The sequence below is a fragment of the Rattus norvegicus genome, chromosome 8, assembly GCF_021556685.1.
Source record: "Rattus norvegicus strain SHRSP/BbbUtx chromosome 8, alternate assembly SHRSP_T2T, whole genome shotgun sequence".
Classification (NCBI taxonomy): Eukaryota; Metazoa; Chordata; class Mammalia; order Rodentia; family Muridae; genus Rattus; species Rattus norvegicus.
Window position 1 is genome coordinate 52,743,716 of NC_141541.1, and position 14,567 is coordinate 52,758,282.

The following is a 14,567-nucleotide window of genomic DNA, read 5'->3' on the forward strand; positions in this document are numbered from 1 at the left end:
CCCCTGGGACTGGCATTTGGAGAATGTGGGGAATGCAGTGTCACCCAGGCAACAGGTGCAGCCAGGAAGGGAGAAGCCATGCCAAGGCCTCGGGTTAGGATATATACCCATCTTTTCAAGTTCTACATAGTTCAGTTCCCCATGCCAGCCCTCATCCTGGAGCAGGAGCGGGGACTGGTGGGGGAGTGGGGCTGGCTCTTGGTCCCACAGGCTGGTAAGAGCAGTATGCTTTCTTCTTCCCCTCAGCTGTCCCCCTTGATTCTAAACTAATATTTATTTATTTACTCCAAACTGATCTTTAATCAGTTCATCTGCCGAAAAGGGCAGGCGGTCAGGGGAGGCAGGCACGAGGCGAGGCAAGCACCACGGACTGCATAAGGCAGAAGGGCCTCCACAGGCACAGCCTGGAGGGCAGGAACCTTGTCCTGCCAGCCCGCCCTCAGCTTACCTTCCTCCAGCGGCAGGAGAGTGATTGCTGTGCTGAGCCTGCCGCTGCCCAGGCTCACAAGATGAGGTTTGTCTGTCTGCACCTTCAGTCCTTGACCCGTCTCAATCAGATCCAACGGCCCTTTCTGCAGGTAATGTGGACAGACAACAGACAGGAGGTAAGACTTTCAGACTCCAGGCCAGCATCCCGCGCCCAGTCACACCAACAGCCCTTGGCCCTCGCCAAAGACTCTGCCGTCTGGAAGGCTCGGCATAAAAGAGCAATTACTACACTAAATTCCAACTACACCTGAACGTGGGCCCCTAGCTCATCCCACTGTATTTGTCTCCGGGGCTAGGCTCAAGTATCCTGTACCCCTTTTGTTTATGAAAACAGGAACAAGGAGGGAGTGCCATATCTATTAAGAGGAGCCTCCCTCCCCCAGCTCCTGGCTGGCTTGTAATGGCTACCACCTGGCTGTGCTTCCTAAACTGAACTACAAGGGAGTGAGAAGGCCTGAACTAGGAGGGTGATCCTGCTGGAGCGTCTGGAAACCGATTTCAGACTTTCACAGAGGAGTTTCGGGCTGAACCAGTTAACCTGACTCAGACCTTGACTGAGCTGGTAACAGGCTTGTGACTAGGGACGGGCAACTGGCAAAATGCTGCTTCTACTCTCATCCTTGGACTTGAACAGCTGGCGAGTAAGAGAGCTAAACCCGAGGCTGGAGAGATGACTCAGTGGTGTGAGTGTTCTGCTCTTGTGAGGGACCCAGGTTCAATTCCCAGCACCCACATCAGAAGGCTACCATTCCCTAGAACTCAAACCCCAGGGGTCTCTGAATCTGACCTCCTTGGGCACCTGCACTTCACATACATGTAAGCACATAAGCACATAAGCACATAGATTAACATAATTTAAAATGAAAATAAAACTCAGAAAGGAAAAGTTCTGAACCACCCTCACCAGGAGCCTTCTTACCCTGTGGTCCTGGTCCCACTCACCTGCACCACAGCCTGGGTCTTGCATCCAGGGCCTAGCTGGTTCCTATTAAGAGTAGCCATGGTCCTAGGGCTCCAGAGCTCCTGGGAACAATAAATACAGGTAAGTGGGAAGAACCGATAAAGGAAAGAGGTAGGTGCTGTGGTGGGGCTCCCAGGGCAAAGCCAGTGCAAGCTGCAACTGTCTCCATTACACATGTGGTGAAAAGCTGGGGAGAAGCTGAGGAGCTTGGGCAGGGGAGCAGGGGTGACCTGTCTATCCTCTCACTTAGCAGTACAAGATGCCTCCCACTGTCTTCCTCTCTTTCCCCTACACCCCTAGCCATCTGGGGCCTTAAACGGAGCGGGCAGGGCTTACCAAGAGAAGCAGGAAGCCCCTCCAAGGACACAGATATCCAGAGATCAGGCAGGTGGGTGCAAGGGCTGATGTAACTGAACCCCTCCCCCAACCTTTCCTTTTTCCTCCTCTCCCTTTGTCTCTTTCCCCAAGGGTCTCAATAGGAAATGTTTTCTTAAAGGAGACAGAGAGGGGGAAACCCAGCCATTCCTGTCATGCCTGCTTGTCTCAGCTCCTGTAACTTTTTCTTTCCTTGAAAGCTACCTCACCTAATATAATGAGCTGTAAAACTTCTGTGCTTTGGAGTACAGAACTCTGCCGCTCTTCCGTGGTGCTGGAAGAACCAGAAGTTGATTCCTGAACCCGAACTTGCATCTCCTGCCTATCTAGTATACCTCGGTAAATCTGTTAGTTATATTTTTAAGGGGTGTGAAGACCAAGCAGTTTACTAGGTCACACCCCATGGGGTACAACTCGCTCTGAAAATGGCAGCTATGGGGTTGGGGATTTAGCTCAGTGGTAGAGCCCTTGCCTAGGAAGCGCAAGGCCCTGGGTTTGGTCCCCAGCTCCGAAAAAAAGAACCAAAAAAAAAAAAAAAAAAAAAAGAAAAAAGAAAATGGCAGCCGCGTAACCCTGATGTCTAAGCCACCGACCAGCACTACTCCCCAACCCTCGTTCTTAGGCTTGTGTGTTTTGGTCTCTGACCTTTGTGTAGGAACATGTTACCAACTTGTCAGGGTCCCTCCCCACTTTCTCTTCCAGCTGTCACACAAGTGACTCTCAAAGGAAGTAGAATGAGAGCCTGGATTCCAAGGACTGTCCCCTCCTGACCTCCAGGCCCTCCCTCAGCCATGGAGTTACTAAATGTATCTTTCCCACATCCACTTTTCTTCCTGGTCTGCCTGCCCATCATCCCTGTCACCCTTCCCACCCAAGTTGGCAGAAAAGAGGCAGGAACAGTGAGTGCCTGGGACCCACTCTGGACTGCCTGGAAAGAGGGAAGACTTAGGTCACTCACCCTCACCAGCCCCTCTCCAAAAGCACTAGCCACGAGAATGCTCCTAGAGACAGAGCTGTCTGCCTTTCCTTCTTTTAAGATTTATTTATTGGGCTGGAGAGATGGCTCAGCGGTTAAGAGCACCTGACTACTCTTCCAGAGGTCCTGAGTTCAATTCCCAGCAACCACATGGTGGCTCACAACCATCTGTAAAGAGATCTGATGCCCTCTTCTGGTGTATCTGAAGACAGCTACAGTGTACTTATATTTAATAAATGAATAAATCTTTAAAAAAAAAGATTTATTTATTTTTATGTGCACTGGTGTTCTGCCGGCATGGTCTGTGTGAGGGCACCAGATCCCCCAGAACTGGAGTTGCAGACAGTTGTGAACCGCTGCCATGTGGGTGTTGGGAATTAAACCCAGGTCTCTTAGCCACTGAACCATCTCTCCAACCCTGAGGTCTTTCTTATGCACGGGGAAGTCTCGCAGTATTTTTTTTTTTTTAGGGAGGAAAGGCAAGGGAGTGGGTAGAATTAGGGGAAATTATGTAAAAAAACCAGGAAAGAAAACAAAAACTATAAAGGTTCTTGGGTAGGAAGACTTTTAGATGAGGGTGCAAGACCCCTAAAATTTACCCTGACTTTATTAGCTGTATGATCTCATACAATGTATTTTACACAGACACACACAGACACACACACACACACACACACACACGCACGCACGAGCACACGCCCACGCACGCTTGTGCTTTTTCTGTTTTTGTTTTGGCAAGATCTAGTATATCCCAGGCTGGCTGTAAAATGAAAAATGAAGGCTGGGTGTGGTGGTCCACGCTTTTAATCCCAGCATGCAGGAGACAGAGGCAGGTGGATCTCTTGAGTCTGAGACCAGCTTGGTCCACACAGCAAATTCCAGGCCAACTAAAGTTTCATTCCAGGGAGAATTTGTATAAGGGAGGTGGGAGGTGGTAGAGGAGACCTTGACTTTCTTTCTAATCTTCCTGATATACCTTGGGTGTATGACATCATGCCCTCTTTTATGTGGTGCTAGGGATAGAATCCAGGGCTTTTGTTTTTGCTGTTTTTAGGCCACTCTACAACCACAGGACCCTAGGGTGGTTTTTGTTGTTTGTTTGTTGAGACAGAGTTTCAGTCTGTAGCTAATGCTGGTCTAGAACTTATACAGCCCAGGCTGGTCTGGAACTCCTGTTTTACCCTCCCGAATGCTGGGTTTACACAGGTCAAGTAAGCCACCATGCCCAGATTGGACAAGTCATTAAACTCACATTGTCAAGTCAATCTTCTATAAGAGCACAATAATAATAATAATTAAAGAAAAATTAGGGGGCTGGAGAGATGGCTCAGCGGTTAAGAGCACCCGACTGCTCTTCCAGAGGTCATGAGTTCAATTCCCAGCAACCACATGGTGGCTCACAACCATCTGTAAAGAGATCCGATGCCCTCTTCTGGTGTATCTGAAGACAGCTACAGTGTTCTTATATATAATAAATAAATAAATCTTAAAAAAAAAAAAAAAAAGAAAAAGAAAAATTAGCCAGAACAGGGCTTGTCTAGAATAGTGCTTGTCCGAGGCTAGGTGGAGAACAGAAATAGTCTGAATAGACACAAGATTTTTGAGCTGTGTGTAACAGAAATGTTCTTTTTTGGGGGGCTGTCATGTATGCACACATTTGCAGAGGCCAGTTAGGGTTATCTCATTAAACCTGAACGAGGCTGTTGGCCATCAAACCCCAGCAATCCTCTCGCCTCTTTCCCACCCCCCAGCTCTGGAAATACAGACACGGATGCTGGGGATTTGAACTCAGTTCCTCATGCTTGAGTAGTATCCATTTTTTATCTGCTAAGCCGTCTTCCCAGCCTGCAACAGGAATGTTCTATAATTAAGTTTCAATGGTAGCTACACAGCTTTGTAAATGTTCTAAAAGTGACTGCATACTTAATTTGGGTTGATTTTATAATATACAGATTAATCCTTAAGAATCTGTGAAGAGAGACTGGGATTTAGAGAAATCACTCTTTGTCAAGACCACTTGCTGCTCTTCCAAAAGATCAGAATTCTGTTTCCAGCAACCACAGTGGCTCAGTAATTTGTTAAACCCTGTTTCAGGGATTTCTCAGCCTCTTCTGGACTTGGGCTCCAGACACAAACAGGGTGCACAAACATACATGCAAAGCAAAACACCACACACACGAAATACAAATTTAAAAAATTTAAATTAGGGCTGGAGAGATGGCTCAGCGGTTAAGAGCACCCGACTGCTCTTCCAGAGGTCATGAGTTCAATTCCCAGCAACCACATGGTGGCTCACAACCATCTGTAAAGAGATCCGATGCCCTCTTCTGGTGTATCTAAAGATAGCTACAGTGTACTTATATATAATAAATTAATAAATCTTTAAAAAAATTTTAAATTAAAGTTTATCTGACGATCCTGGCAGGATACTAAATCACACTCCATGAGCCACAAAGCAATCTAAAAATAGCAGCTATGATTAGCTGTGGAAGGCACATGGGTCTCTGCCTCAGTTTCCCCATCTGCCATGCTGAAGTGTTTGTCACCGTCACCTGCGAAGCCCTTACTTATTTACAGTGAATAAATTCAAGTGGAGACAAAGACTGTGAAGGAACTAGGTTAGTGAGGAAACAAGAGTGACTCGAGGAGAGGGTAGACAGGAATAAGGAGGTGAAATGAGAGGCAGAGGTAAGGAGAGAGGTGTAGAGGAGAGAAGATAAGAACCCGCACAGCAATTGGAAGGTGCGAGGCTACGGCCTCAGCTCAGAAACCTAACCCAGAGCAGAGGAAAAGGACACCAAACCAACCTGACCTGGGCTCAGACGGTGCTTTGATAGAGGGAGCTCACGGTGGCCTAGGTGCCCTCTTCTCTGACCCCAATCCCATGTCCCTTGGAGGAGAAGCAGTGCTGTCCCCCACCCCCACCCCCAACCACTGGCTGGCTTGGCTTGCTATGGTCCCAGCGAGCTGCTACCTATATCCAAGGTTTTAATTACCTACTCGGCTATGCCCAGATGCCAAAAAAAAAAAAAAAAAAAAAGCCCTCTTACACCCAGATGAAGACACCCAAGCACTTCCTAGCCAGCTAGGTGGTTAGGGGCCTGGCTGTGACTGTATTATCAACTTAGGGAAAGATGCCCTGGAGTACAAAGACCAGGACTTACACAGGTAACCCTAGCCCCAAACCCAATGCTCCAACAGCAGACAACACCTGTCTTCGGGTCTTAGCACCTGAATAAAAGTAAAGGGAGTCCTGGGAAGAGCCAACCAGCCCTGGCACCAGCAAGCACTGATGAAAGTCCCTGGGATCCCAATGGGCCCAAGTTTAAAGGTCCAAAGCCAGCCTTGGAGTTAAAAGTCAGGCCCCCCTCCCTCACCTGGGTCTCGCGAGACCAGCTGGTGGTTCTGCAGGGGGAATGCATAGCTGTAGGCTAAGGCCTTTCTGGTCACAATGACTTTCGTCTTCCCTGCTCACATCCGCCCTCGAGGAAGGGCCACCACCGGCAGAGGAAGGAGTCAGGACGGGAAGGAAACTGAGGCTGGGCGGGCAGAATGCCCAGGAGAGGCAGGGCGAGTATCCAAGGGCCAGGCGTGTAGAGAAGAAATTAGAAATAAGAAAAATAGGCAGAGAGAAAAGGAGGTCTGTAGAAAGGACGAGGCACAGGGATAATAGAGTGTGAAATACCGAAAGCTGGCTAGGAGAGCCGGGTGTGGTGGTACAAGCCAGTAAACCCAATTCCCTGTGCTCCGGATGTGGTGACAGGATATCAGGCACTCAAGGCCAGCCTCGGCCTGGGTTTCCAAAGACCTTGTCTCAAAAAATAACAGCAGTGCTGGTGCTGAGACAGTGAGCTAGAAGACTATACTGTAGGAGAGGCCAGGGGATCCTCAGAAGCGTGCGCGGTGGTGATGGTTGTGGTGGTGGGGGGCACGACTTGGGATACAGTCCCCAAATATGAGAAGAAGAAGAACCAGGCGCTTCAGAGCACCTCGGAGAGGGGGACCGAAGGGCAGCTAGGAAAAGAATCCCCAGAAGCGGGAGAAGAGTCTTGGGACAGTCCAGGGACAGAGAAAACAAGAGCTGGGAAGAGTAGCTGGGGTGGAAGAGTTGTTCGGGTGGAGGAGTATTGGAGAGCGACGCCGAAAAGTGCACTTCTTGGAAACCCGCAGGGTTCTTGATCTCCGCACACCAGGGGCTTGGCCCTCCCCAGGCCACCGGGTGGGACAAGGCAGCAGTGTTGGGCCGCCTGCTGTGGCTGCCCCTCCCGTCCGGCCCCGGGGACAAGCGGCCTTTCTTCAACAAGGCCGAGAGAAGAAGTCGCTTGTTTGCACGGCAGGGAAAGGGGGCGGCCTTGCAGCTGCAGGAAGGGGGCTGGCATGTGGAGGGAGGTGCGTGCCTGCGGGGAGGTTGCGTGAGAGGAGCAGCCTTCCCGGGGGACCCGTCCCAGCGCGTGGAGTGCGTGGTGTGAAGCGTACTAAGTGTGTGAAGTCGAGGCACATGTGAAGGATTCACGTGTGCACCAGTGGTGTGACACTGGACTGTCCGTGTGACGTGTCCTGCGGGTGCGCGGAGGTGAGGCGTGGGATGCTGTGCGTGGGAGCTGTGCGGACACCCGTGTTAGTGGCCGGTTTTGTTTGTGTGACCGCTGTGGGTGAGCCCGAAGTGCGATGAGTCAGTCTCCGCGAGCCTCCGGGACCGCTGAGCTAACGGGCCCAGAATGCAGCCCCACCCCGGCTCACTGGGTCCCCCGCCGAGCCGTGCGGTCCTGGGCCAAGTCCCCGCTGCGCTGGCCTGGGCGGAAGCGTCCGCGGCGCCTGGGCAACCCTGCGCCCCGCGGCCCCACCCAGCCGCCTGCCCGCGCTTCCCCATCCCGGGGGAGCCGGATGACGAGGCTCGGCCTCTGTTGGGGAACTCCGCGCTGTATTTGGATCCAGACCGCGGAGGCGGAGCGAGAGCCTACGGCTCAGTCATCCCAGGTCGCCCGAAACCCTCCAAGATAACGGGGGTCCTGGAAGAGTGCCCAGGAGACCCTAGACGTGGAAACCCCAGGACTCCTCCCTGACTCTCTCGCGCCTGAGAGTTTGACTCCACATCTGTTTAAGTCCATCCAGGCAGCTGGTACTAGGACAAGAGCAGGGACGCCTAGGGGATCCCCCTTCCTGTGGTCCTGCTGATGTGGAGAGGAGCCATGTGGGGTGCTGTAGACAAGGTCCAGCGCGCGTACCCACCCGGAGACTGCGAGTGTGGGATACTGGCCGTCGGGGTGCCCACAAGAGACTCGAGATCCCGCAAGGCTCGGGAAGGGGGGGTCCCTCCGCATAATACCAGGGCCCCCTCTGGCGGTGGCGCTGGCAACGACTCAGGAGGGCAAAAGCAAGCGGTCCGCCGAGGGTGGCCCACAAAGCCCCTTCCGCTAACGCACTCACCTGGCATGGCCCCTTTTTTCCGCACCTTTCTACCCAGCTCTCTGGGCCAGACTGGTCTCGTCTGGTCCCGGGGACCTTCCCTTCTGTAGACCCGGCCAAACGGCGAATGGAACCCCAAGGCATAGTGGGAGGGGCACGCTTACCTTGTGGGGAGTTGGAGGGATACCGGCCCCTTCGCCCAAGTGGGCCGCGGCAGCCTCAGGCTGGCGAGGACACAGTTGCTTTTCCCCTGGAGCCAGCTGAGTAGGAGGAGAGGGAGACTGTCCCGCCCCCCTTCCCTGAGTCCCCGCCCCCATCCCGTCCTGTCCTCCTGGCCAGCTAGAGAAGACGCCCTTGTGGTGCTGGAGCCCAAGGCCCCCACCCAGCCTTTCCCACAGCAGCACCTCCCCCGCTTGCACAGCGCCCGCTTTGTTCATCTGTACAGCTGGGCTTTCCACCACCACCACCACCACCAGGGCCACCACCATGCATACTCTCCTCCCGCCCTCTCCTTCCGACCCTCCTAGACCACCCTCCCTCCACTCTGGGCCTCGAAGCACTTTATTTACCCTGCCCTACCCAAGATGCTTGACTCCCAATGAGCCCTAGCACAGTCCTACCACAGATGCTCAAGTTTCTTTTCAGAACATCTACTGAGGGCACCCAGCTCAGCCCCTACCCTTTGCTAGTCCAAGCCCCACCATAGAGAGCTGCCGGTCGAGTTAATAATTGCACATCAGGCTTCAGAAATTAACGTGAAGGCCTGTTAAAAGTGTGGTGCTGGGGTTGGGGATTTAGCTCAGTGGTAGAGCGCTTGCCTAGGAAGCCTAAGGCCCTGGGTTCGGTCCCCAGCTCCAAAAAAAAAAAAAAAAAAAAAGAACCAAAAAAAAAAAAAAAAAGTGTGGTGCAAGCCAGATGGTGGTGGCTTTTATCCCAGCATTCGGGAGGCAGAGGCAGGTGGATCTCCTCTGTGAGTTCGAGACGGGCTGGCCTCGGAATAAGTTCAAGGACAGCCAGGGCTACACAGAGAAACCCTGTCTCGAAAAACAAAAACAAAAACAAGTGTACTGCAAACCTCAAGACCCAGGAAAGCCGAATGGAGATCGCTCGCCCTCTTGTTTCTGTCCATTCACCTCCAATACAGACTTGTTGGGTTACAGCTGGAGCTGGAGGCAGAGTAGAAAGACAGGTTGGCTGAAGAGTGAGAGTTTGAGGAAGAAGAAAAGAGGGGGGCGGTCTATAAACCCAGCCTGGCAAAGTCACTCAGCAATTCAACCCCCACCCCGAAATCCAAGCTGACAGTGGAGCCGCACCTTGCAAAGCCTGCTTTTGCCCCAGGAGACCGCTGGGAGGCCTCACGGGAGCTGAACTCGACTAGACTGGGCCTCTTTAACCTGCACTAAAGGATTGGCAGACGCTCTTCCTCAGTGAAGGAAAGGGCCGGAAGCCCCCAAGTCCGGCCTAAATTCCAGATGGGATGGGTTAGGAAAAAATTTAAAATGAAAGTCCTCTTTGGAATGGACAAGCTCTGTTCTGTTCCAATGGCTTTTGTTCTGTGACCTCCTCAGTCTTTCCCAGGAGTGGCAGGAGTCTGCACTGCAGGAATTTGGTCACTCATTGACAGAACTAGCATTAGTAGGGGGCACCCACTGCTGGCAATTAAACCGGAGACAGCCGAGCAGTGGACAAGAGGGAGGAGGAAAAAGGGTCCCACCTGCCACCTACTGTAGCCAATAGAGGTGCAACATACTCAGTGGTCACCAGGAAACCCAAGCTTTTTGCAGTCTCTTTCCACCTCTCTAAATATCATTGGAGGCTCAAGTGGCCAACCTTCCTGTGGCACTTATCAGTCGCAACAGTGATTTTCATGCTGTCCTCGTATGTTCTTGAGCAAAAAGAGAAAACAAACCAAAATCATCTTGTTCTGTATGTGAAGAAGACATAGCATTTGGAGAAGGGGCTCAGATTAGGGTATCTCAAACTCTCTCATCTTGTTCTTAACCTCCAGCTGCTGTTTATTGACTTGGTCAGGAGAACTGTCATACAATAATTAAACCTGCCAGAAGCAGATGATGCTGAGGCAGGGGGTTTAAAAAAGCAGCTAATTTTTCTCAGTGTCTCGCTGTCCAGCTGACCCTATGATCAAGGCTCTAAGAAATTTGTCCTATCTCCGGCTGTGTCCAGTCTCTGTGTTCCCACAGTTAGAGCACTCAGGGGACTAAAGACCTCCTGCCCCCACTCCTCCACCCTCTTCCCACTGCACATCTGGAGCCCATCAGGAAGCTCAGTGCTCTCTCACAGTTATGCAAGAGGTCGAGCAGCTGGGAGCTCTGCGCAGAGCTGAAAAGGGGGAGGAAGAGAAGACAGCAGAGAACAACTTTCCAAGCATGCTTCAAACTTTCCGAAATGGAAGCAAGGGGAGAGGGCAGAGGCTGGGTGTGGAAGGAAGGGTGAGTTCTTCAAAGCCTTCTGCACTTAGCTGTGGCTGTCAAGAGTGGGTTTCCACACTCCTCCTGTCTTTTTGCCTTGGCGCATTTCCCATTCTGTCCCTCTTCTCAAATTGTGCTCCCTCTGGCGCTAGAAGAGGGTGAATGTTACTCATTTGGCCAGAGGCCTCTGTAGTCTAACCCCTCTCCCAGAAAGGATCCCGCTTGTTGGGTAATAGTTTCCTCAAGATTGAAACATTTCTTCCTGCAGGGAAGTTCCTTAAGGAAGGTAAACAACTCAAAATAGCTTTAGGAAGTCCCTGAAACTGACCAGATTCTCTAGGCCCCTCCCTGCCACAGTAAGGAATAAAAGATAAGCAAGAGTGCTTCTCAGACAAGCTGAGCTTCAAACAAGACAGACCACAACAGCTGCCTGGAAGAGGTTTAAACCAATTGAATCATTTGGGAAAGTCGCTCTCCAGGCTGTTGAGCCACTTTTAGGCTCTGTATTGTGCTGAGTTCTCCGCTCTGTGAGCTCTCATGCTGGGGTGGGTGGTGATGCACCTATCTTTGAGTCATTTCTACTCCTGTAAGTAACCTATCACCCCATAAGTAACTACAATAAAAATAAAGTAACCCTAGTGAAATTCATTGGTTTACTAAGTTGGACTTTAGTGGTATGCTGGTTGGCCCAGAGAGAGGCATAATTAGGAGGTGTGGTCTTGTTGGAGTAGGTGTGGCCTTGCTGGAAATGTGTCATTGTGAGGGTGGGCTTAGAGACCCTCCTCCTAGCAGCCTGGAAGTCCGTTTTGTCCTGACTGCCTTTGGATCAAGATGTATAACTCTTAGCTCTTTCTCCAGCATCATGTCTGCCTGGATGCTGCTGTGCTTTCTGCCATCGTGATAATGGACTGAACCTCTGAATAGGTGAGCCAATCCCAGATAAATGTCCCTTTTAAGAGTTGCTTGGAGGGGTTGGGGATTTAGCTCAGTAGTAGAGCGCTTGCCTAGCAAGCTCGAGGCCCTGGGTTCGGTCCCCAGCTCTGTAGGGGAAAAAAAAAAAAAGAGTTGCTTGGGAGCTGGAGAGATGGCTCAGCTGTTAAGAGCACTCACTGTTCTTCCAGAGGTCCTGAGTTCAAATCCCAGCAACCACATGGTGGCTCACAACCGTCTGTAATGGAATCTGATGCCCTCTCCTGGTGTGTCTGAAGACAGCTACAGAATACTCACATACATAAAATGGACAAATAAATCTTAAAAAAAAAAAAAAAACTTAAAAAAAAAAAAAGAGTTGCTTGGTCACAGTGTCTCTTCACAGCCACGGAACCTAAGACAGGTGGTATCTTTACTTTGGTTTGTTGTGGAGTAAGTAGACCTGTGCTGTGTCTTCCTAGGAAGTGACATACACCTCTGTGACCCCTTTAGGTCCTAAATACTACCATTGGTGTAGGCATGTAGGTGTGGTATAGGTATGGTGGCATCAGTGATGCCAGCTACCACCTTGCTCCATCAAATTTGATGGAAAGAGTGCTCAAACTTTACCTTAACAGAGGTAAAGCCACTATTTTATCAGTTGGAAAATGGGCACAATCCATATTTGTATGCAAACCTAATGCAATCAAGCGGTGTGAGAAATTTGGCCACGACTGCAGATGGGCTCTTCTGTGGCTCAGGACCTGACTGTGAGGAGGAGAGAACAAGCACTAAGGACTGGAGAGCGCAGCACATGTAGAGCGCATGCTGTTTGGTATGCAAGGTGTTGAATCTGATACCCAGCACTGCATGCACACTTAATTGGGAAATAAAATCAGTTATTTCTTTTAAAAAAACGATTTATTTATTTTATGATACGAGTACACTGTAGCTGTCTTCATTCACACCAGATCCCATTACAGATGGTTGTGAGCTACCATGTGGTTGCTGGGATTTGAACCCAGGATCTCTGGAAGAGCAGTCAGTGCTCTTAACCACTAAGTCATTACTCCAGCTCCCCAGTTGTTTCTCTTGATGCCTTAGATTTGCAGGCCCACTCTCTCAGATAGTTCCTGTTCTGGTTTGTTAATAAACCTGATCAAACAGGGTTTAACCCAGGTGTTTCCCAGAACTGGATTAAGATGTTCAGGAGTGGGTTTGGGGATTTAGCTCAGTGGTAGAGCGCTTGCCTAGGAAGCGCAAGGCCATGGGTTTGGTCCCCAGCTCCGAAAAAAAAGATGTTTAGGAGCTATGAGGCGTTTTCAACTATTTGACATTGTAACACAACTTGTCATCTATGAAGATCGAACTCAAGAATCAGGTAAATGGGTCTGGAGAGATGGCTCAGTGGTTAAGAGCACTGACTGCTCTTCCAGAGGTCCTGGGTTCAATTCCCAGCAACCACATGGTGGCTCACAACCATCTGTAATGGGATCTGATGCCCTCTTCTGGTGTGTCTGAGGACAACTACAGTGTGCTTATATACATCTTATATATGTAAAATAGAATCACGTAAATGAGTTAAAAGGGTATACTTGGGGGCTGTAGAGTTGGCTCAGTGGTTAAGATCACTGGCAGATGTTCTGGAGGACCTGGGTTTGACTCCCAGCATGTGGTTCACAATGGTTTCCAACTTTAGTCTCAAGGAATACAATGCCCTCCTCTGGCCTCTGCAGGTACCAGGACTCAAGTGGTGTACATACACACATGTAGGCAAAATACTCATACACATAAAATAATTTTTAAAATTAAAGATGAGCTGGAGAGATGGCTCAGCAGTTAAGAGCACTGACTGCTCTTCCAGAGGTCCTGAGTTCAATTCCCAGCAGCCACGTGGTGGCTCACAACCATCTGTAATGGGATCTGATGCCCTCTTCTGGTGTGTCTGAAGAAAGGGATAGTGTATCCACATACATGATATACTTTAAAAAAGTATAAGACAAAAATTATTTTTTATTATTTATTTTTTTGAGACAGGGTTTTTCTGTATAGCCCTGGAACTTTCTTTGCAGATCTGACTAACCTTTTTTTTTTTTTTTTTTTTTTTTGGTTCTTTTTTTTTTTGGAGCTGGGAACCGAACCCAGGGCCTTGCGCTTCCTAGGCAAGCGCTCTACCACTGAGCTAAATCTCCAACCCCAGATCTGACTAACCTTGAATAACCACAAATATACGCCTGCCTCTGGGATTAGAAGGATGCGCCACCAAACCTAATGACTGTAGCCCCTAGATGGAGGGCTTTTTCTTGTTTGTTTTTCAGGATGGAATTTCTCTGAATTGCCCTGGCTGTCCTGAAAATCACTCTTCAGACCAGTCTGGCTTTGAACTTGGACATCTGCCTACCTCTACCTCCAGAGTGCTGCAATGAAAGCCATGAACCACCACTGAGCGGCCACCATAACCCAGGTTTTACAAGGGTGCTGGGATCAGGTTCTAATGTTGCATCGAAAGCACTTAGCCAACCGAGCTATCTGCAGTCCCCACTTCCTTTTAATTTCCATTTTATATTACTTTACTTAGATGGGGTTGGGTTGTATTTGGAACTCATGTAGAGTAGGCTGGACTCAAACTCATGGAGATGCACCTGTCTCTGCCTCCCAAGTGCTGAGACCAAAGGTAAGTATTACCACGTTCGACAAGGAGCCGTTTGAAGGAATAAGCAAATTTCTAAAGTGTCCTCCATACCCTCCTGGTTCATTTACTCATCACTGTCTGACAAGGGGAAGATTCCACCTGGCAAAAGCTTTAAGAAGCCTTAGTCCTACTAAAAACTATGCTGTCAGGATTGAGTGTATGTACTCAAATACACACAACAGGGGCACAATACCTGGGAAATGGGACAAGGCAATGAATACACTAGGATAGATTATTTTCTTTTAAAAAAAATATCATTAATCTTTAACTTTAGATCCTATTACAGTATCATGAATCACCAAGCAGACCTCAGTCAAAGTCCAGTAAACA

The 14,567-nt window shown here is 49.8% G+C and overlaps 1 protein-coding gene and 1 long non-coding RNA gene across 15 annotated transcripts in view; one reads left to right on the forward strand and one right to left on the reverse strand.

Moving 5' to 3' along the window:
- Phldb1 (pleckstrin homology-like domain, family B, member 1) overlaps positions 1–8,473 on the reverse strand; it is a 47,961-nt gene extending 39,488 nt beyond the window's left edge. For 12 of the 14 annotated variants that reach the window (XM_087560358.1, XM_087560353.1, XM_087560352.1 and 9 more), the window contains exons 1-3: positions 8,372–8,473; positions 1,432–1,512; positions 449–572 (exon numbers count right to left, since the gene is read on the reverse strand). In XM_087560358.1, coding sequence (XP_087416484.1) covers positions 449–572; positions 1,432–1,491 — 184 coding nt within the window. In that variant the 5' untranslated portion in view covers positions 1,492–1,512; positions 8,372–8,473. 14 annotated transcript variants of the gene reach the window in all.
- Positions 8,474–10,554: 2,081 nt separating this feature from the next.
- LOC134480161 (uncharacterized) lies at positions 10,555–11,923 on the forward strand. Its single transcript, XR_015627620.1, has 3 exons — positions 10,555–10,657; positions 11,495–11,560; positions 11,758–11,923. It is a non-coding gene; the product is annotated as an uncharacterized LOC134480161 (long non-coding RNA).
- The last annotated feature ends 2,644 nt before the right edge of the window (positions 11,924–14,567 follow it).